General features: G+C 44.6%; 1 protein-coding gene across 4 annotated transcripts in view; it reads right to left on the minus strand.

Moving 5' to 3' along the window:
* The window catches only part of UBE2K (ubiquitin conjugating enzyme E2 K), a 253,971-nt gene that overhangs the window by 162,862 nt on the left and 67,219 nt on the right, over positions 1-23,890 (minus strand). For all 4 annotated transcript variants that reach the window (XM_029589206.1, XM_029589191.1, XM_029589215.1 and 1 more), the window contains one exon: positions 17,206-17,288. In XM_029589206.1, the coding sequence (XP_029445066.1) occupies positions 17,206-17,288 (83 nt within the window). Of the gene's footprint in view, positions 1-17,205; positions 17,289-23,890 lie in introns of those variants that run through there.

Below are 23,890 nucleotides of genomic sequence, written 5' to 3' on the forward strand. Positions count from 1 at the left end.
TGTGGTCTTGGAAACTATGTTTGCAAAACAATGAATTGATTTAGGTGAAACTGAATAGAAACTTTGGTATAAATTTTATATGACTCTTCAAAATTACTGTATTGTGGAAAATATGGGTATATGGTAAGTATGAGACTAGTACTTGCAACTTGCTTATTTTTCATGCAGAAGTTACAGCTATCAAAGGAATTTTAGTTCTGCTGTTGCTAGAGGCTCGAACAGCAATTTTAACTGAGTTAGAACTAAATTTAAATTGCAAGAGTAGGAGTATCTTTAATCTGAGGTTTAAGATTAGCTAGGCCTTCTAGGAATCTGGCAACTGTAAGCTGCTAGGAAATATGAATTCCTCCCAAATTCTATGGTATGCTTGTATAGCACCAAGATTAACTCTGACAGAATGTGTTTTCAATCCGGAGTCCGAAAGGTTTAAGAGGTATTGCAGTAAGAAGGGAACATGACACTTAAGAATCCTGATTGACTTGCGAGTACCAGATAGAAAATATTTTCCATTTAAAGTTGTAAGATCTTATGGTACAGCATCTTCTTGATACTATAATAAGTTTACTCACTTCAGTAAGCAACTGACTAGAAGACACTAGTTAACTTTCAACATCCAAACCACTGGAAGTAAAGATTGAAGGATAGTATGAAGAGTGATGAGGGCTGGGAATATTCACAATTGTAGTGGCTACTGAACAGCTACGTGCTGAAGCCAAGGAAATAGCAATAGTTCTCCATAGAAAATAGGTTGAATTAGCCATTATGCATGGGTGACATCTGACAGCACCAACAGACAATTCTCAGAGCTCAGTAAAGACTTTGAGATTGTGCAATAGTTCCTAGGCATGTTTGCTGCCTTGTGAACCGCTCAAATCTCTTCCAGAGCTTAAGCTTTAGTGAGGTAGTCGACTGTCCAGGGAGGTGGGCAGGTATAAAGAATGGCTAATTCATCTTGCTGTCTACAAAGACCCCTGTTTACAGGGAAGCAAACCTGCTTTCACCATTGACAAGCAGGCATAAATTAGCCATTATATGCGAGGTGTCCCAAGATGAGGATTGTACTGCAGAAGCCCAGCCCACTAGGTGAAGAATGGACTACTGGGTGAACAGGCTACATAGAACTGCTTGTCCAAAGTTAGTGTCTCTTCAGGACATGTGGTGGGATGTGAAGGTGTACATAGACGACAAGCAGCAGCTTTGCATGTGGCTTCCATAGAAGTGGCCCTGAGATGAGCCACTGAAGACACTATGATTCTTGCTTGATGAGCCTTGACAGTCTATAATCTACAAGAAAACTAGTGCATACAGTGCAAATTGCCATCCGCTAGCCCAGTGGTTCTCCACCCAGTCCTAACAGCATAAGAACATAAGAACATAAGAAATTGCAATGCTGGGTCAGACCAAGGGTCCATCAAGCCCAGCACCCTGTTTCCAACAGAGGCCAAAACCAGGCCACAAGAACCTGGCAATTACTTAAACACTAAGAAGAACCCATGCTATTGATGCAATTAATAGCAGTGGCTATTCCCTGATTAAAACTGATTAATAGCCATTAATGGACTTCTCCTCCAAGAACTTATCCAAACCTTTTTTGAACTCAGCTACACTAACTGCACTAACCACATCCTCTGGCAACAAATTCCAGAGCTTTATTGTGCGTTGAGTGAAAAAGAATTTTCTCCAATTAGTCTTAAATGTGCTACTTGCTAACTTCATGGAATGCCTCCTAGTCCTTCTATTATTCGAAAGTGTAAATAACCGAGTCACATCTACTCATTCAAGACCTCTCATGATCTTAAAGACCTCTATCATATCCCCCCTCAGCTGTCTCTTCTCCAAGCTGAACAGCCCTAACCTCTTCAGCCTTTCTTCATAGGGGAGCTGCTCCATCCCCTTTATCATTTTGGTTGCCCTTCTCTGTACCTTCTCCATCGCAACTATATCTTTTTTGAGATGCGGCGACCAGAATTGTACCCGGTATTCAAGGTGCGGTCTCACCATGGAGCGATACAGAGGCATTATGACATTTTCCGTTCTATTAACCATTCCCTTCCTAATAATTCTTAACATTCTATTTGCTTTTTTAACTGCTGCAATACTCTGAGCCGTCAATTTCAAAGTATTATCCACTATGATGCCTAGATCTTTTTCCTGGGTGGTAGCTCCTAATATGGAACCTAACATCGTGTAACTACAGCAAGGGTTATTTTTCCCTATATGCAACACCTTGCACTTGTCCACATTAAATTTCATCTGCCATTTAGATGCCCAATCTTCCAGTCTTGCAAGGTCCTCCTGTAATGTCTGCTTGTGATTTAACTACTCTGAATATAGCAAGTCAAGTTTTCAGGATATCCACAATGAATATGCATGAGAAAGATTTGCATGCACTACCTCAACTGTAGGCAAATCTATCGCCTTTTAGCCATGCTGGAAATTGTTTGGCCTTCCTTCCACGTTTCTTAATGCGTGGAATACATCTGGACTGCGCTTCTAAGATGGTATTTTTAAACAATATCCATGTCTGTTGTACACTTATCTTTTGCAGGTGCACCTTTCAGTTTTTTCTATTTTCCTCATTTTATTACAGTTTCCCTTTTGAAAGTTTAGTGCTAGAGGTATAGATTCACATACTGTCCCCCCTTCCAGTCATTAGTTCAAATTTGATTGTATTATGATCACTATTGCCAAGTGGCCCCACCACCTTTACCTCTCTCACCAAATCCTGAGTTCCACAAGAAATTAGATCTAGTTTCCTCTCTTGTAGGTTCCTCAACCAATTGCACCATGAAGTAGTCATTTATTCCATCCAGGAACTTTACCTCTCTAGCATGTCCTGATGTTACCCCAAGATTGACTGGGTAAATGAAATTGAAATTTCCTATTATCTAATGCACTACCAAATTGTTTAGCTTCCAATTATTATAAAGGGAATGGTGAATAAAATGGAAAATGTCATAATGCCTCTGAATCGCTTCATGGTAAGACCACACCTTGAATACGGTGTACAATTCTGGTCGCCGCATCTCAAAAAAGATATAATTGCGATGGAGAAGGTACAGAGAAGGGCGACCAAAATGATAAGGGGAATGGAACAGCTCCCTTATGAGGAAAGACTAAAGAGATTAGGACTTTTCAGCTTGGAGAAGAGACGGCTGAGGGGGAATATGATAGAGGTGTTTAAAATCATGAGAGGTCTAGAACAGGTAGATGTGAATCAGTTATTTACTCTTTCAGATAATAGAAAGACTAGGGGGCACTCTATGAAGCTAGCATGTGGCACATTTAAAACTAATCGGAGAAAGTTCTTTTTCACTCAATGCACAATTAAACTCTGGAATTTGTTGCCAGAGAATGTAGTTAGTGCAGTTAGTATAGCTGTGTTTAAAAAAGGATTGGATAAGTTCTTGGAGGAGAAGTCCATTACCTGCTATTAATTAAGCTGACTTAGAAAATAGCCACTGCTATTACTAGCAACAGTAACATGAAATAGACTTAGTTTTTGGGTACTTGCCAGGTTCTTATGGCCTGGATTGGCCACTGTTGGAAACAGGATGCTGGGCTTGATGGACCCTTGGTCTGACCCAGTATGGCATATTATGTTCCCTGATTTCTCTTAGTGTTTCAGTGTCTCTCAGCATATTGGCCAGATAGATGGTAGTATAGCACTGTCCCATTAGTTATCCTACTTTCAACAGGTCTCTTGAGATGTCAATTATGTCTACCTCATCATACATTGCTATACACTAACTCTCTCATCTTACTTTTTAGACTTCTGGCATTGGCAAACAGACATTTAACTGCATCAGGAAGAGAATTCCATATAATCAGCCCCTGAACGTAAAATAAACATTCTCTAACTTCATCCAGCTTGCTTGCCTTAAATGAAGGACCACAAACTTCTGAATGGCTGGTATACTTTCAAGGCCACATTAAAGGAAGTGGGCACTAGACCACGAATTCCTTTAAACACAAGCATTACAATCTTAAATTTAATGCACCAGAGGATGGGAAGCCAATGAAGCTTAGACAGAATAGGAGAGATGTGGCCATGAAGAGGAGTCCCAGAGATTATGCAGGCAGTGGCATTTTGTACCAAATGCATGGCACAAATAGTCAAGTTAGGTAAACTCAAAGTGAATTACAATAGTTAAAGCAAGAAACAAGAGTGCATCACAGTTTTTAGATCAACTTTGTTTAAGAAGGACGAAATCTACGCAGGGGATGTAGTTTGTAGCTTCTTGGGGAAAGGCTGGAACAGAAGTCAGATTTCATAATGTGAAATAATTCTTTCGAATGGTTAGAGGCTGCCTGTATTGGAGTAGAAAAATAATTTTTTAAAATCAGCTAACAATCCAGTTTGGCAAGATAATTTCCTTATTACTATCATTAAGAGTTTTTTGCCATTTGCACTCCAAGCATCTTGTTGCTTTTCAACTAACTCCTCCTTGTTAAACCAAGGAGCTCTATATCCTCGATTAACACTAGTTCTAACTGGAGCTATGGAATCTAAGGCATTCTTCAGAACAACCTCCTACTTAGCAATTACTTCATCAGTGGAATTCACCTGATCATTAACTAATTCAGGAATCCAAGTATCTTTCAAATCATTGATTTCAAAAAAATTGGCACTTTTTAGACTTCTTCACTAGTGGCAACATCTAAAAAGATGAGACTCGCCTTAAACCATCTAAAGAAATTAAAAAATGATCTGGCCATGGGACTTGAGAATAAGAATAATAAACATCACTAAACAAGGAAGATTTTTTTTTTTTAATTCTAAAGAGTGACTGTGTTTATGAGTGCTTTAATAAGTTGTTGCCACCCCCATGTAATTCACAGTATTAGACAAATTCGCAACCTGAGTAAGGAAGAACATCCATATGCAAATTAAAGTCTCTGACAACCAGTAATTCTTCCATTTTTATATCAAGAGGCAATAACAGTTCCGAAAATAACAAAGGAGATGAAATTAACAAATTGGGGGGAGGGGGGCCATAGACATTAGTAGCTAATGAAGACTGAGATCAGTCTTCATTAGCTACTAATAAAACTTCTAGTTGCTCTATAATTTCAACAGGTACAAAGGATAAATTAAGAGATTTCTTAGCTAGAATCAACAATCCACCCTCACGCCTAACCGGCCTAGGTTGAGAAAAAAATCTGGTAGTCGGGAAATTACAAGTGTCCAAGTAAAACAGAGCTTGTGTCCTTTAAACCAAAACTCATTTATACAGAATAAATCAGGTTAACACTTAACTAAGTAATCCATTATTATGGGAATTTTTTCCCCCGAATTGCCCGAATATTAATGAAAGGGCATAAAATTCTTTACGATATTAACTAGCTCGTTAGGAACTGAGAGCCCTATTAAAGGAATGCACCTGAAAATCATGTTTGCATACAATACCAGCATAATGACCCAAACCCATAAGAACCGGAATAGAAAAGCAAGTCATAATGAAAAAGGGCCAATGTATCACAACAACTTTAACAACTAAACCCACAAAATTGTATACAAAGGAGCAGGATCCTTTTGTGTGTGAAAAAGGCATGGACCGCAATGGTATATGGCGCCTCCTTTAATACCCGACGCCCATCTATGTCGTCACAAGGGGCGGGGTAAACCAGCCAGCTAGGCAGGGAGGGGGTGATGACAGACTCTGATAACTCAGGAAAGCAGAGACTCAGGAAGGCAGAATGGTGACTGCAAGATGTTCTGGCCAGGTGGTAGGCACTTGTTAAAAGTTATACTGATGAACATAAAACCCTAAATCCTTAACAATACAGATTTAGAGTTAATCATAGTACAGACATTGATGGTTTCTGTTGCTGACACAAAGCAAAGAGACAACTGCAGTGCTTTTAGATGTATCATCGACCTTTGTTGCAGATAACTAGACTTTTAGAAATTGGTATTGGAGGTCTTATATTAAAATGGTTAACTCATTTCTATCTACCTGAACTATACAAGTTAAACTAATTGAGAACTTGTCAGCTGTAAACGATGTTACTATTGGAGTACTACAGGGTTCAGCATTATCAGCCACCTTTTTTATTTATACTTTGCCCCACTAAGGAGACTAAAGGAGCTGGATCATCTTCTACAAGGAGACCAGTACCCACTTGATATTGACCCAGTACCAGACAGTCGTCCAGGTAAGGGAAAACACAAATCCCCTAACAAAGAAGATGTGCTGCTGCTACTACCACCTGGTGCTTAGTAAATAACCTCAGAGCGATCAAGAGACAAAAAGAGAACCTTGTATTGGAAGGGAGTTGTTTCCACTACGAATGTGAGGTACTTCCAGTGAGATGGAAGGATGGGGATGTGAGCATACATAGCCTTCAGATCCAGGGCGTACATGCAGTCTCCCACTTGGATGAAGGATAGAATGGTATGGATGGTATTCATCTTGAGCTTCTCCCGTAATAACCCCTTGCTCAGTCTTTGTAAATCCATATTCTTCAGGAAGACAAGCTCTATTATCCACTAACTGAGAAGCAACTCTACCTCAAGACTAAGATGGGTTGAGTACGATTGAACCGGATTAAAAGCTAAACATTGGTGAAATGCTGAGGTCAACAGAAGTGCATACTCTACAATTTTGAGGAACCAAAGCTCCTTGGTGATCTTCTTCCACTCACTGAGGCACATATGAATCCTTCCCCTTATTGGAGGGTTCGAGGCCTGAATATTGGGGCTCATCAAAAACTAGGCCACAGTTTGGGCTGAGACTGCTGTGGCATTTTAGGTTGATGTCTCTAATGCAGGCAAACGTTGCTGTTGCAGCAGTAAAGGTGTTGTGTAATATCACGGACATTGGCAGAAGGGATGTCTCTGGAAGAAGGAACACTTATAATCAAGAAAAGTACACTAGAGGAAGGTGGCTGGTCGGCTCCCACCGATATGAATTGAATGGCTGCATCCTGCTCCTTAGTCTGGGCAGTGGTTTCTTTGATCGTGTCCTCAGAACATGAGACATTGGCCAACTTGTCAGGAACCTTTTTCTGCACACTGATGGCTCTCAACCGGGCCATCCGTTGTGCCACAATGGCTGCTGCAGGAGATCTTGCTGCGGTATAAAAAAGGCTCATACACTGACTAGACTCATACACTCTCACTCTTCTGCATCCATAAGAAGCTGCCAATAACTCTCCTGCTCCCTTATCCAGGGCCTCCATTAGAAGCTTCATCTTGTCAATGCTGTCAACTATTGCATTATGTAGAGCTGGTGAGCAGACATTTAGCATCGAGCTCTGGAAGAGACTTTCTTCCCATGGCAGTCCAGTAACCTGGGTCCTTATCTAGGGTGTATTTGAAATAATTCTGGTCTTTTTTGGCCTACTTCATTGATAATTGGACCACTACAGACTGGTGCAGCAGTTGGACTACACCAAAATCAAGAGCCTGCTGTATTCTGTATTTAAGATCCAGCTTCCTGGCTATCAGGGGACAAGAAGCCAGATTATCCCACATTCTTGTTTGCAGGTTCCACAGAATTTGATGAACTGGAATCACTGTTGGTTCAGAAGGTATTTCCACAATCCCAAGCAAACTGAAGATCTCACTATAGGGATCCTTGTCCCTCCAGATGTTGACCCCAATGGCCTTACCCAATTTGTCGAGGAACCAGAAGTATGAGAGGTCATTCAGTGAGGACAAATATTCTGGCAGGTCAGGTAAGGGGTCTGATGGGATCTGCGTAGTACTCTCCCCTGAACTAATGGTGGATGGACACTAACCCATGACCCTGATGAAGATGGCGGCAATCGGGGTGAAGACTTCTGTCATCTCAACTCCTGCAGCAGGTCATAGTCAGCTCTGCTCCATACTCTGAATGCCTGCTGGACTCCTCCCCAGAGAGGGATGGCCTGCCCAACAGAATTGGGCCAGCTTCCACTGCTGGGATTTCTGATGGAAGTTCCTGTGGTGTGGAAGTGGGAGGGACTCCCCCCCCCTTGAGGAACCAATCCAATATCTTGGACAGGAGAGGCTGAAGGATGCCTTCCTTGTCACTTGCCACCAAAGAGGTAAAGAAAGTCTTCACCAATTCTGCTATGTGGTCTGCAGACTGCTGTGTCCTCTGGGTCAGAGTTGGAGAAGAGACATAAGAAAGTGAGACTGAGATAAAGGATAAAAAAAAAAAAAGAGCAGCTGTGAGGAGTCCTTGCTGGGGCCCACAGGCACCTGGGTCACATCTGGCATTAACTGTGCTCCCAGCTTCTGAGTAGATGGTACAGAATACACTAATGGTACCAAGGGCCAATATTTCAGCAGCACTGATGGTTCCCACACCACTGGCACCAAATGGTGCTACTTCAGCACTTAGTTCTGAAATGGAATAGGGCTCAAGATTGTGCCACGGAGCATGCTGGCTCTTGCAAGCAGTGCTTCTGAGCAACAGCAGATCCAGAGTCTGGTGTGTAACTGGGAGAGCCATGCTAAAGGAAGCACAAGGAGGCTTCAATCCAAGAAGAATGGCTGTCTTTACTGACCTGTGGAACTCCTCCTCCATGCTCATTTCTGCTGGGATATTGGCAATATCCAACCATAGTCATAGCAATTAGAGTTGTGATCAGATCCCAGGTACTTGTACATGTTGTGACCATCAGTGATGGGAATCTTGTGGACACAGACAGAGTCCTTGAAACCACTGACCTTTTGGGGTCAGACGTCCCAATTTAATTTTTTTTCTTTAAATATAGCACTGAAAAGTACTGTTGAGGGGTTGCCAATGTAATGAGGCCACATGAAAAGAAATAAAACGACTGCAAGAGCAGATGAATTGAAAAGATAAGTAGAGTGAGGGTATACATCTATGCAGATCAGAGTAAAGTAGTCTAATGGGCTCATGAGGCAGTGCATGCACAGGAACTCCCGCATGCGTTTAGTTGTAAAACTTTACTGAGATAGAGAGATGGGTCCATTTGGCATACCGGTTGACCTCCCCACAAGTCCTGGCTAAATCAGCCCTGCTTGCAAATGGAAAATTCCTTGAATCATTAGCAACTGATCAGAATTCCTGTAATGTTAGGATTTCTAATATAGAATTTTATATTTATTGTATAATTGAATAAGCAGATTATTTTATCTGTGTTTTATGTTAAAAAAAATGTAATCTGCCTTATACATTATTTTTAAAGAAGACAGAACTGAAATGTTTTAAATAATCTGTAATGCTAATTTAAAAAACTCAACTGTTTATAAACATTCAATGTAAAACAACCAAAAATATTCACACAAGAACCAGCCAGTAGCTCAGTGGCAGTACAACATGCTGCTATGTGAAGGACCTAAGTTTGAATCTTGCTCCCCAAATTAGGGATTTTTTTTAAATTTAGATTTATATTCCATTTTTTGCACTTTTTTTTCAGCACTTCAAATTCAGGTACTGTAGGTAGGTATTTCCCTATCCCCAGAGGGCTTACAATCTAAGTTTGTACCTGAGGCAATGGAGGGTAAAGTGACTTGCCCAAGATCACAAGGAGCGACAATGTGACTCAAACCCTGGTCTCCTGGGTTGTAACCCACTACTCTAATCACCAGGCTACTCCTCCATGTGGGATACCACAGGGGAAGTATTCACAGCATCTGGGGGGAGGGGGTCTCAGTCATCATGCAATAGCAATACCTAGTGGCTGGATTTAGGGATCCTGCTGCAATGATAAGGCAGGAATTGTGTTACCTAACAATTTATCAGAAGATTAAATCTTGGTTATTTATCCAGGCTTTGGGGGATCAACAAGAATAGCCATATAACTAAAGAAATAGGGACTACTGATTTGATTTTATTTTTATTGCTAGTTGCTATGTGTTGTATTTATCTATATACTAAAATATGTCCATTATACTGTTTCCTATTTTTATTATAAACCAAGGTGGGCTTAAAATGTAACTATGGGATATCAAATCTAACCAAATGGTTGAGGGATCCAGAAGCAGCTATGACCTGGCAAACAGGCCGATACAGTACAGTGCGCTCCAGCGGAGCGCACTGTTAACCCGTGTTTGGATGCGCGTTTTCAACGCACTATTACCCCTTACTGAATAAGGGGTAATAGCGCGTTGAACACCCCCCCCCCCCAATTAATAGCGCCCACAACATGCAAATGCATGTTGATGGCCCTATTAGTTATTCCCGCGCGATTCAGTAAGTAAAATGTGCAGCCAAGCCGCACATTTTACTTTCAGAAATTAGCGCCTACCCAAAGGTAGATGTTAATTTCTGCCGGCACAGGGAAAGTGCACAGAACAGCAGTAAAAACTGCTTTTCTGTACATCCTCTGACTTAATATAGGAAAATTAGGTTCTTACCTTTGCTAATTTTCGTTCCAGTAGTACCATGGATCAGTCCAGACAGCTGGGTTATGCCTCCCCTCCAGCAGATGGAGTCAGAGAGAAAACTGAAAGCACCCCCTAGATATACTGGTGTGCCTCCTGCGGTCCTTCAGTATGTGTGATATCAAAGCAAAGTCCCCCCCAAAATTTTTTTTTTTTTTTTTTTTTAAACAGTGACCAGATCAAGTAGCAATATCCTTGAAAACAGGTAAAAACCAGAAACAACAAACAGGACACCACAAGTGTACAATAAGAACACTATAAAATGGCAACCGGCCCCATGACACTGTGGCAACTGGCACAAGAAAAAACTGCAATGGAAAAGATAGAATACGAGCGGACTCCCAGAAGCACCAAGGGCGGGCGTCTGGACTGATCCATGGTACTACTGGAACGAAAATTAGCAAAGGTAAGAACCTAATTTTCCTTTCCCAGTACGTACCAGGATCAGTCCAGACAGCTGGGATGTACCCGAGCCGCCTTAACTGGGGTGGGACCCTGAGAGTCCCGCTCGAATCACACTGCTCCCAAAGGACTCTGTAAGAGGGCCACGGACATCAAGTCGATAATGCCTGGAAAAAGTATGCCAGGATTTCCACGTGGCCGCCCTGCAAATCTCTTGACAAGAGACCAAGTGATTCTCCGCCCACGAAGTTGCCTGAGAACGCAGAGAATGAGCCTTTAGCCCAGCGGGAACCGGCTTACCACAGGCAACATACGTAGACGCAATAGCACCCTTTAACCAGCGTGCAATCGTAGCCTTGGAAGCTGGAAGCCCCTTCCTGGGACCGTTCCACAACACGAAAAGGTGATCCGACTTTCGAAAATCATTGGTAACCTCCAAATAGCGCAAAAGAATCCGTCGAACATCGAGACGTCTCAAATCCCTACCTTGAGAAGACTGGAGGTCCTCGTCCGAAAAGGAAGGCAATTCCACCGTCTGGTTGACATGAAACGTGGAGACCACCTTAGGCAAGAAGGAAGGAACAGTTCGTAGAGAAACTCCCGACGCCGAGATGTGCAAAAATGGTTCCCTAACAAGAGAGAGCCTGAAGCTCCGAAACCCAGCGAGCCGAGGAAATGGCCACAAGAAAAATCGTCTTGAGAGTCAGATCCTTTAAGGAAGCCGCCTTGATAGGTTCAAACGGAGCCGCACACAAACCACGGAGTACCAAGTTCAAGTTCCAAGACGGACAGGGAAGCCTGACGGGAGGACGCAAGTTTCTAACCCCTCGCAAAAAACGTGCCACATCTGGATGACTCGCAAGGGAAGAGCCTTCGACCTTACCCCTCAAGCAGCCCAAAGCCGCCACCTGAACTCGCAGCGAATTATACGCCAACCCCTTCTTCAGGCCATCCTGTAAGAACATAAGGATATCCGCCACGGACGAACGTCTGGCCGAGACACCCGCCGTGTCACACCAATCATGGAAAACCTTCCAAACCCTCGCGTAGGCGAGCGTAGTGGAAGACCGACGCGCCCGAAGGAGAGTAGACACCACCGCATCCGAATAACCTCTCTTCAACTGCTTCCTTTCATAAGCCAAGCCGCCAGACAAAAATGATCCGCCAGATCGAAAAATACTGGACCCTGACGAAGAAGATTGGGAAGATGACCGAGACGCAGTGGTCCGTCGACTGCCAAGTTGACCAGATCCGCGAACCACGGACGCCGCGGCCATTCCGGAGCCACGAGAATCACCGGACCGTGATGGGACTCTATGCGTCTTAGCACTTTCCCTACCAGAGGCCACGGAGGGAACACATAAAGAAGAATGTGACGAGGCCACGGAAGGACTAGCGCGTCCACCCCTTCTGACGCGTGCTCTCTCCTCCGACTGAAGAAGCGCACCGCCTTTGCATTTCGACGGGTCGCCATGAGGTCCAAGCGCGGAGTCCCCCACCGCCGCGTGATGAGAGCCATCGCCTCCGACGAGATCTCCCATTCTCCTGGATCTAGGTGCTGCCGGCTGAGGTAATCCGCCTGAACGTTGTCCACGCCGGCAATGTGGGTGGCCGCGAGACGCTCTATGTGCCTTTCCGCCCAGGACATCAACAGCGCCGCCTCTGTCGCTACCGCTCGGCTTTTTGTGCCTCCTTGTCGATTTATGTACGCCACTGTGGTCGCATTGTCCGACAGAACTCTTACTGCTCGTCCGCGTACCAGTGGAAGGAGGCAACGCAAGGCCAGGCGGACCGCTCTGGTCTCCAATCGGTTGATGGACCAAGTCGCTTGGAGTGCTGACCAGGTGCCCTGGACTGCACGGGACTGGCAGACCGCTCCCCAGCCCGACAGGCTGGCATCCGTTGTCACCACCAACCAAGACGGGGGTTTGAGGTCCACCCCCTATAGGAGATTGTCTGGAGTCAACCACCAAGAGAGACTGGAGCAAGCCGGCTCCAGCAAAGGCAATTCTATCCCGTACTCCTCCGAGCGGGGATCCCACCAAGATAGAAGTGCTCTTTGTAACGGACGCATATGCGCAAAAGCCCATTGTACCATTTCCATAGTAGACACCGTATGACCAATGACTTGTAAATAATCCCAGACCGTGGGAACCTCGAGCTCCAACAGGCGCCGTACCCGAGTCAAGAGATTGAGCATGCGTTGCTGCGGAAGAAAAACCTTGCCCACCAAGGTGTCGAACCGAGCTCCCAGGAACTCCAGCTGTTGGGTCGGTTCGAGTCTGCTCTTCGCGAAGTTGACTACCCAACCCAACTCCTGCAGCTGGTGAACCACTAAGGAGACCGCCGGGTGCAGGCCGCATGCGACTTTGCTCGAATGAGCCAATCGTCGAGATAGGGATGCACAAGGATGCCTTGTCGGCGGAGGGAAGCCGCTACCACCACGAGAACTTTGGTGAACACCCTCGGCGCGGTGGCCAACCCGAAGGGGAGGGCGCAAAACTGGTAGTGGTCCCCCATCACCATGAACCTCAAGTACCTTTGATGCCGTTCTCTTATTCCGATGTGTAGATAGGCCTCTGTCAGGTCCAAAGAAGCCAAGAATTCTCCCTTGTGGACGGCTGCAATAACAGACCGGAGGGTCTCCATCCGGAAGCGGGGCACACGCAACGCCTTGTTTACTCCTTTGAGATCCAGAATGGGTCGGAAGGTGCCCTCCTTCTTGGGAACCAGGAAGTATATGGAATACCGACCCGTCCGGAGCTGGTCCCGCGGAACCGGAACCACCGCCCCCAGAGCCTGTAGATGAGCGACCGTTTGGGCTATAGCTACTTGTTTTTCTACCGGGCCGCACGGCGATATCATAAAGAGATCCCGGGGGGACGTACAAAATCCAACTCGTAGCCGTACCGAACCACGTCGAGGACCCATTGATCCGAAGTAATTTTGACCCACTCTTCCCAGAACCGGGACAGCCGACCTCCAATAACGGGAACGGAGGAGTGGGCCCGCGCACCTTCATTGTGCGGGCTTGATGGCAGCAAAACCTTGGGAAGAGCCCCCACGTAGAGGCCTCCTGCCGCGAAAGGAAGAAGACGACCAGGCCTGGGATCTTGTCGCCTTGCTGCCGCTGGGAAAAGGAACCCCCTCTTCCCCCACGGAAACGCCTTTGCCCCCGAAAGCGAGCCCTGGCGTTACCAAACGACCGAGGTTGCCGAGGCTTATCCTCAGGCAACTTGTAAACTTTGTTGTCACCCAGGTCCTTAATGAGCTGATCCAGCTCCTCGCCAAACAGCAACTTGCCCTTAAAGGGGAAGGAACCTAACCTCGCCTTGGAGGTGGCATCCGCCGACCAACGACGGAGCCACAGCAACCTCCTGGCTGAGACCGCCGAGGACATAATGCGAGCCGATGTGCGCAACAAGTCATACAAGGCATCCGCTGTATAAGCGACCGCCGCTTCAACACAATTTGCCTGCTCAGCCTCGCCCAGAGGGAGCTCCTGCATGGTCAGCAGCTGCTGAACCCAGCGGAGGTTGGCCCTCTGCACAAGGCTGCTGCAAGCCGCCGCTCGGACCCCCAGTGCAGCCACATCAAAAATGCGCTTTAATAAGACCTCAAGCTTGCGGTCTTGGAGGTCCTTCAACGCTATACCCCCCGTCACGGGGATAGTCGTATGCTTGACCACAGCCGTGACAGCCGAATCTACCGCGGGTGTCTTCAACAGCTCCAATGAATCCTTAGGTAAGGGATATAACTTTTCCATGGCTCGATTCACACGCAGGGAAGCCTCTGGCAGTTCCCATTCCTTCGAGACAATCTGCAAGACCTTGTGGTGGAAAGGAAAAGTCTGAGGGGGGGCCCGAAGCCCTGCCATCGCGATATCCCCCGTGGACGAGTCCGCCTCCTGAGGTGGTGTCGTTAATTCCAGCTCCTGCAGCACGTGGAGAATAAGGGAACTTAACGCCTCCTTACCAAACAAACGGAGCACCTGAGGGTCATCCCCCTCTACGGACCCCTGCTCGTCCGTCGTCAGCAAATCCGGAGCCCCCGGGGACTCTGGAGCGGCTCCTGTATCTCTCAGGTCCTCAGCTCCCCCCCCCCCCCCCGCGGGCGGGGAGCCGTAGCCCCGGCGGACCCCACCCCCGGCGGACTCCCCCGGGGCAAGGAAGTTGTTTTGGGAACCTTCGGGGGAGGGGGCACCTCCGGCTCCCAGCCGGATTCTGCCTGTAAAAAAGCCTTGTGCATTAAAAGCACAAAATCCGACGAAAACAGCACTGACCTTTTTAAGCTTTTCTTCGGGGCATCCGATGAGGGGGGGCCTCGAGGAGACCCCAAATCGGGCTGGGAGCGCGGGCTTCGTGCGTCCGGTGAGGGAGGAGGGGAGTTGTCCTCCTCCGATAATGAAGAAACCTCTTGCCGCGTGGCCAAGATGGCCGCCGCACTCCTCCCCAATGGAGGAGGGGCTGAAGATCGGCTGCCGGAGGCGCTGCTGTGCCACGACGCCGAGGGGCGAGGAGACCGGCTGCGGGCAGCGCTCGGCCCCCCAAGGGTCCCTCACCCCCGGGGAACACATCAGGGGCAGAGACCCTCTCTCGGGAGAGTCACGCCCCCACCTCCCCACATGTCAGGCAAGCCGAGGATCGCGGCATCAGGAGAGAGAGCCCCGAACGACAGCAAAAAAGGCGCCAAAAAAAAAACTGGTGAGGAGATCCTAAACGCTAACGCGCGCCGGGTGACCTAGCCACCCCATCCAGGGTCCGAAAGGCACGAGCAGGCCGGGGTTTCGCAGGGTGAGCTCACTGCCTGTCCCCAACAGGTCTTAAATGGCTCTTCGGAAAAAAACCAAATTTCAGTTCAACTTTTTTTTTTTTTTTTTTTTTTAAACCCCCTTCAGGGACAAATCCCTGGTATTGGGGGGGGGGGGGGGGGGTGACCGGCCCACCGGTAAACTCTCCCCCAGCCACACGGACACTCTATCCCGGGAATAAAAGGACAGTATTACCCTCCGAGCCTGCCACGCAGTGAGCCAAAAAAACTCGCAGCACAAGACAAACGGACACCGACCAACAGGCAGAGGACAGAAAAGACGCACCAATTGATCTTGCTTCCTGTCTCTTTTTTTTTTTTCTTTTTAATATTTCCCAGTACCGAGAAACTGACCAGACCAGAACCGCAGGTTATGCCTCTCAATCTGCTGGAGTCAGAGAATATACTGAAGGACCGCAGGAGGCACACCAGTATATCTAGGGGGTGCTTTCAGTTTTCTCTCTGACTCCATCTGCTGGAGGGGAGGCATAACCCAGCTGTCTGGACTGATCCTGGTACGTACTGGGAACATGGCGATATTAAGTCTGAGGTCCCAAAAATAAAAAATAAAAAATGTTAAATCGGCCTGCAGCTCGAAAACCGGACGCTCAATTTTGCCGGCGTTCAGTTTCCAAACCTGTGTTGTCAGCGGGTTTGACAACAGACACCGGCAAAATTGAGCGTCGGCTGTCAAACTCGCTGACAGCCGCCGCTCCTGTCAAAAAAGAGGCGCTAGGGACGCACTAGTGTCCCTAGCACCTCTTTTTACCGCGGGCCCCAAATTGAATTCTTTTTTTACTGAATCGTGCGCACAGGAGAGCAGCCTGTGCGCGCGCCCGTCCGCTCTCCCGTGACTTTTACTGTATCGGCCTGAAAGTGAGTTAAGAAGAAATATAAAATATGGGAAAAATACCCAGGGTAGGTGTGAAGTTTCATGCCATAAACCCAATAAACTGCTGGACCAAAAATAAAATGCAAGAATTCAAAACAAAAGAAACCAAGAACTATTTCATTTCCATTTTAAATTTGTATAAAGCACTCTGGTGATAAAATATACTTTCCTTTATCAAATTGTGCCTTAGAAGGAGCCTACCAAACTTATTCCATCACAAAATTGCTTTCGCATTACATCCCCTAACTCTCTAATCAAGAGCTCTTCTCACATATATTTTCCCAGTGAATGTCTGTGAATGGTCACACATGCATTGTTATGGCAACCTAAATAACTGTAATCAAAGTCCATATATCTTTCCACTTCACTTATATTTTTCTTATATTTATTTAGTGATACCTATAAATAAAGAGATGCATAAAGGACCATCATATTGGGCACACTCAGCTAATTTCTTTCAACAAACCTGCACAGTAGCCCATGCTATATAAATCATAGGTCCAACTCTCTAGTTATTTCTTGTAACATGTTTCTTTTTATTTTTCTTTTAATTGCATATAAGAAAAAAAAGAGTAATGTTAAGTGGAAGGATATATGGACTTTGTTGATTACAATCAGTGATTCCCCCAACAGTGCCAGACTGATATTTGGAGTAATCTAAATCTTACATCACTTAAAAATAAACACCCTGGAACAACATCCAATTCTTGGAAAAGTAATATCATTTAAAATGAGAGACATGCATTAAGGGTCTTACCATTGATCTTTCAATATATCCAAACAAATAGCCCCTGTAACCGAGCTAATATTGGGATGCCATATTTTGGTTATAAACCGCACCTAGAACACAAAATATTTCATGAGATTCTTACACACAGGTAAAGCAGTTATTACGCAAGTTAAAAAAAAAAAAAAAAAAAAAGCCTACCTCTGGCCTAAGAGCCCCAGTGATCAGTGCAGCATGGTTCTCAATGTCAGGGTTTAATGGTTATCTAGGAGCTCTCTTCTGCCAGCTGAGAAAGCCACTGAGAAGATATGTGGCATAGAACTACCCTTAGCCAGTTGCAACTGGGATACAACTTCTGAGAAGGCAACCAATTCCATGACAGGTTAGACAAGGGAAGTCAACCCCAGTCCTTCAGTGCTGCAAGCTGGTCGGATTTTTAGGATATCCACAATGAATATCCATGACATGTATTTGCATGCAATAGAGGCAGTGCATGTAAATGCGTCACATACATATTAAATGTGGATATCTTGAAAACTGGACTGGCTCGGCTCGCGGGACCTGAAGACCAGAGTTGCCTATGCCTGGGCTAGAGAGCTCAACCAAAAAACAGGTAACTTCCTGGTTCTGCACATGAAGAGATAACCAAAACCATAGGGAATGGAGCTAGAAAAACAAATTATTGCACACAGTCTCATCTGTCTTTATTCAAGTTCATCCAATGATGCATTTTCATGAGACTATGAGTTGTTTCCATCACACAGAAGGCTGTACAAGGCCAAAAGTGCAAAGCAAAACAATACGAAGCAGTTCAAGTATAGGAATAAAAATGTAATCTCAAAATGCTTGAAAAGGCTCGTTAGAATGTCTATGCATAGAATTTGACAAAATAAAGCTATTAAAGGAGGAGCATAACAGCAAATTAATTTTGGAAATAATCAGCTAAAACATTTGCAGAGAACAGAAGAAAATATGCCTTCAAAATGAAGTCCCACAACATTAAAAAAGGGACAGCAAAACAGAGCTGGGCAAAGCAGCACCAAATACAATACTGCAGACCTGAAACAATATATTTATTTATTTATTTATTTTATTTATTAACTTTTATTTACCGACATTCGTGCAGCACATCATGCCGGTTTACAAAGAACTCAGGTGGGCGATACAATAAAACAATAAAACAATGTACAAAGAATAAAATAAAAGTAAAACCATAACAATGTAACCTTAGAACCAAATACTATTTCTTACAAAAGGACACATTACATGTAAGCAATCCTTGAAAATTACAAGAACATTCAACTCGTATACCTTTACACTTCTATCACTTCCCCTTCTCTACCACCCACCAGTGCTGCTTCATTCTCCTTCCCACCCAAATTGATTGGTGCCCTGGCAGAACCATGTAGGGTGCTGTTCAGAGCTGGCAGGAAGGTTAGCATAGGACTGAGTCAGCATACATTCAAGGGCCCCACAGGAATCCTGCCTCTCTCCTCTTTCAAACAGAAAGCCCATTAACGGTGGTGGCAGTGGTGCTGCCATGGAGACTGAATGTGCGCCAGCTTTCAATGTCTACTCTGTTCGGTAGCAGAGCACCACCTTGCATTTCAAGAATACCACTTGTAATTTATGAATGGAATTCTTAAGGGTTGTGTGTCAAAACTAGTCACAGCAAAGTAGTAGTACAAAAAACTGTCAAGAAGTGGAAACTACAGCAAAGGAAAAGATCTGGCCAACCTTTAGCTATAATAGGTTGATGAGCACTTACCACTCATTCAATTTCAAATCCCATTTTAAAAGGAAAGTGATTCCTCTGTCACATCTTGGTCTCCGCCCCCAAAAAAGGAAAAAACTGTTCCAAATTAATAAAAGTATGGTTTCAGCATATGCAAACTAATGCACAAAAGTGAACTGCTATCATTGTAACAACTTGACATTTCACACAAATACTAAGATTTGAAAAGACAGCATATCCAAGTACAGAACTTTACTGATGCAATCATTGAATGACCAAGGTCACTTAGCCCTTGTGCGTGAATATCTCCACTTATGAAGGACACGAAGAATAGCTCAACACTAGTAAGTTAGAGCAGGAACTAGCTCAGGATTTAAATTAAGTCTCAAATCTACAGACTGGAGTTAATAAGGTAGAACTACCGCATTTTCATAATGGAACACAAGTGGGTGACATCATCTGATGGCACAGAGACAAAAAAAGAAAGCTCGCTCAGAGCTCAAACTACTAGAAAATATTTCTGGGCATGGGTGGGACTTCCCATGCTGCCACCCGAGCTTCAATGCTATAGGGGAGGGGAGTAAGGGAACATGTTGATTTATACTGTTGTCTATAGAGAACCTCCAATACAGGGAAGCAACTTCGCTTTTTCTGTCAAGAAGAAGGATGACATCAGCAGCACAGGTTGGAACTCTAACGCTGTTTGCAAAGAAAGGATATTGAAAGAGACAATATAACATAACATATGTAGGTGAAGAGACATGCTTGTTCATGCTCATTTCTAGATTCTGATCTTCAGTGAGCAACCAAAGAAGGTGGTGGATTTGCAGACTGAGCAGAAGCCATTATATAAAGATTTTATTTTTAGACCTACTCAGTGAAATCCACTATCTTTCCTAGATGCATTGTCCAGACAGTAAAGGGAGGTGAATGTGTGTATGGAAGACCACAGGGCTGCTTAAAGATTTTTTTCAAAGAAGGCTGAAGTTGAGCCACTAATGTCACCCATAGCTCTGTCTTGAGTGTTGATTTTGTCCTATAAGTCTAGGCTAGCCTGAGCATAAAAGAAGTAGATGCAGTCTGTTATGCAGTTAGAATCTGTTCTCCGATACTGCAAAACCCAGTTTGTCTGTCCAAAAAAAATAAACAGCCGAGTTGTTTGATAATGTAGTTGAGTTCTTTTCTTATAGTATGCAAGTAAGTGCTCTTTTGCAATCTTGCATATGAACCGCTTGCTCACCTCTGCTTTTTGCAGATAAAATCTGCAAAAAGCGGTAGACACCCCAGGAAAGCATGGAAAACATGAGAAGGGTTCCAGCAAAGTTTAATGAATAGTCTAGAGCATGGGTGGCCAATTCCGGTTCTCAAGAGCCACAAACTGGTCACGTTTTCAGGATATTCACAATGAATATGCATAAGACACTTTTACATACAATGAGGCCGTGCATGCAAATCTATCTTATGCATATTCATTGTGGATACCCTGAAAACCTGGCCTGTTTGTGGATCTCGAGGACCAGAGTTGGCCATCTCTGATCTAGAATCTGGCAGCTAACATTTAATGCTTTAAAAAAAAAATGCAGTCATGAATTTCAATTGTAAAAACCCAAGGAAATGATACAGTTTGGGCAATGAAACTCTACTATTATTCACAAAAGTAGAGCAGGAGATGGGGGTGATTGTATCTGATAGCTGCAAGGGGACCAGACAGTAGATAAGGTAATAGCAAAAGCTAGAAAGATGCTTGGGTGCACAGGAAAATGAATGGTCAGGCCCTATATAAATCCCTGGACAAACCTCAGTTGAAATATTATGTACAGTGAGACCACACTTTCAAAAGGATATGAACAGGATGGAGTCAATCCAGTGCGTGGCTACTAAAATGGACAGTGGTCTTCTTTGTAAAGCATATGGGCATAGACTTAAAGCTGTAAGAAAATGTATATCCTAGAGCAGAGCTTTCCAAACTTTTCATGTTGGTGACACACTTTTTAGACAAACATAATTTCATGACACGGTAATTCAGTCTACTAGTAAACCAGAGGTTAAAGGTTAAACGAACGAAACATATTTCGACAATTTATGTATGTTTCCTTAAATATATACATAAATAAAATGTTTCACGACACAACCTCTCTCATGAAAACCTTAAATTTATATTAAAAATATATATTCCAAGATTCATGTTATTGTTATAATTTATGAGAAACAATAATAAAACAAATTGTCTGTCCCCCACACACTCATCTCTCTCCTCCCCCCAGCACATGTCTGGCCCCCACACACTCATATCTCTCCCCCTCAAGCACATGTCTGTCCCCCCAGCACGTTTGCCCCCCACTCACTCATCTCTCTCCCCCCAGCACATGTCTGGCCCCCACACTCATGTACCTTGTCTTTTTGATTGTTGCCAGTTAAGTGCTTCACTCCCTTCCATGATCACCAGACACTGCTGCTTGCAGTCAGTACTCCTCATGGCCAGGCCTCATCGGCAGCAGCAGCCAATGCAAGGATGGCTGGGCTCGTTCCACCCACCAAGCCCCCCCAAAAAACACGATTGACAGCAAAAATCACCCAATAATAAGCAACCCATAAACTGAAAAAAAGTGAATCTCTAGAAAAAAAAAAGCCCAAACTCGCATCAGAGTTGACCGGGCTTGCGCAACACACTAACGTGTCCCGACACACAGTTTGGAAAGCTCTGTCCTAGAGGAAAGGTGACATAAGGGAGATGTAATAGTCATTTAAATGCCTCAGAGGAATCAATGCACAGGAGGCAGGTCTTTCAACTGAAAGGAGACTCTGGAATGAGAAGTCATGGGATGAGGGTGAAAGTGGGCAGATTGAGGCATAAACTAAGGCTGTATTTCTTTACAGAAAAGGTGAGGATGCATGGAAGAGCCTCTCAGTAGAGGTAGTGGAGACAAAGACACTATGACAGTAATTTTAAAAACAACCACGTGGGTGCCAATACATATATGTAAAGGCGTGCAAGCGGACAAACGCTGGAATTTTTAAAATCATGCACGCAGTTGCATGCGTATGATTTATTCACCTAGAGTGCGTAAGTGTGCTCCTAAAATTAAGCCATTACTCAAGCAAACATACTTCATGTATCTTCCTTAGGACCTTGTTGGCTTTATCGTGTGTAGGTAAATAATTTTAAAATATGCTCACGCGAAGGACATTCCCAGTTTTTCCAATCAGCCCAATCTATCTCGAGGTCATCCAGTCTCCTCTGGTTCTTCAGCCTTCACACACCCAAATTGACCTGGACCCTGTTAGGCCTAAAAGCTATTTCTGCAGACTTACACTTCATCAGAAGCAGCAGTAAATATATGTGGCTCACAAGTCACTGTGGCCTCTGGTTTTAAAATATGAGCATAATTGTTTGCCCCGCCATGAAAAACCCAAGCCCCACTGCTTTTCAACTCCCTTTTTTTTTTTTAAGCAATGCATATACACATATAATTAGTGGATTTTAAAATCCACGTCACTTGTAAATATGGGCGTTTTAGTACAAGCAATGCTTTTAAAATTCGGCGCTATCTGAATTCAGGCAAGCTTGGTACAAGCATAAAGGATCTGATGAATCAGCCATAATATGTGGGTGACATAATCCGACAGCAAACAGACTCATTTCTCTAGCTTGGTAGATTTTTATTTATATTTTTTTTTACTACTGAGCATGCGTGCGTTATTAGCCCCTCAGTTGATTGCAGAACTTAGCTTTAACTAGGCAGTCAACTTCCAGGGAGGCCAGTGAGCATTAACATAGTAATGATGGGAGAAAAATACCAAAATGGTCCATCTAGTCTGCCCAGCAATCTTCCCAAGGTAGTAACTGCCGATCCCTGCAAGTTACCCCCATGTTTCTCTTAAGGGTAGTAACTGCCACTCTGTGCCGGTTAAGCTTTTTTTATTTATTCCTATCCTCTAGCCTTTTAGGGATCCACAGTGTTTATCACATGTCCCTTAGAAATCCTTCACAGTTTTAGTCTTCACCACTTCCTCTGGAAGGGCATTCCAGGCATCCACCACTCTCTCAGTGAAGAAATATTTCCTGACATTGGTCCTCCCTGGAGGTTCAAATCGTGACCTCTAGTTCTACTAAATTGTTTCCAATGGAAAAGGTTTGTTGACGACCATGGATCATTAAAACCTTTCAAGTATCTGAAGATCTGTTTCATATCACCCCTGCTCCTCTTCTCCTCCAGGGTATACATATTCAGGTTCTTCAACCTCTCCTCATAAGTCATTTGATGGAGACCGCCAACCATTTTGGTCACCCTTCTTGGACTGCCTCTGTCCTGTCTCTATCTCCTTTGAGATATGGTCTCCAGAACTGAATACAGTAATCCAGGTGAGGCCTCACCAAGGACCTATACAAGGGGATTATCACTTCCCTTTTCTTACTAGATATTCCTCTCTATGCAGCCCAGCATTCTTCTGGCTTTGGCTATTGTCATGTCACACTGCTTCGTTGACTTCAGGTTGTTAGACACTATCACCCCAAGATCCCTCTCCTGCTCTGTGCACATCAGCCCTTCACCCACCAATGCATATAGTTATTTTGGATTTCCACACCCCAGATGCAGGACGCTGTATTTCTTGGCATTGAATCCCAGCTGCCATATCTTTGACCACTCTTCCAGCTTCCTTAAATCCCGTCTCAGTCTCTGTACTCCTTGCTGCGTGTCCACTCTGCTGCAGATCTTAGTATCATCCGCAAATAGACAAACTTTACCTTCTATCCCTTCCGCAATGTCGCTTACGAAGATGTTGAACAGAACCGGTCCCAACACTGATCTCTGTGGCATTCCAGTTAACACCATTCTCTCTTCAGAGTAGGTTCCATTTACCATCATCCGTTGTCTTAAAAACTGGTTGACGGATAGAACCCACGCCAACACCTTAGAGCTGACTCCCAAGCTTCTCATTTTGTTGATGAGTAGGGCTAATTCATCTTATTGTGTACGG

This window comes from Rhinatrema bivittatum, chromosome 1, assembly GCF_901001135.1.
Source record: "Rhinatrema bivittatum chromosome 1, aRhiBiv1.1, whole genome shotgun sequence".
NCBI lineage: Eukaryota > Metazoa > Chordata > Amphibia > Gymnophiona > Rhinatrematidae > Rhinatrema > Rhinatrema bivittatum.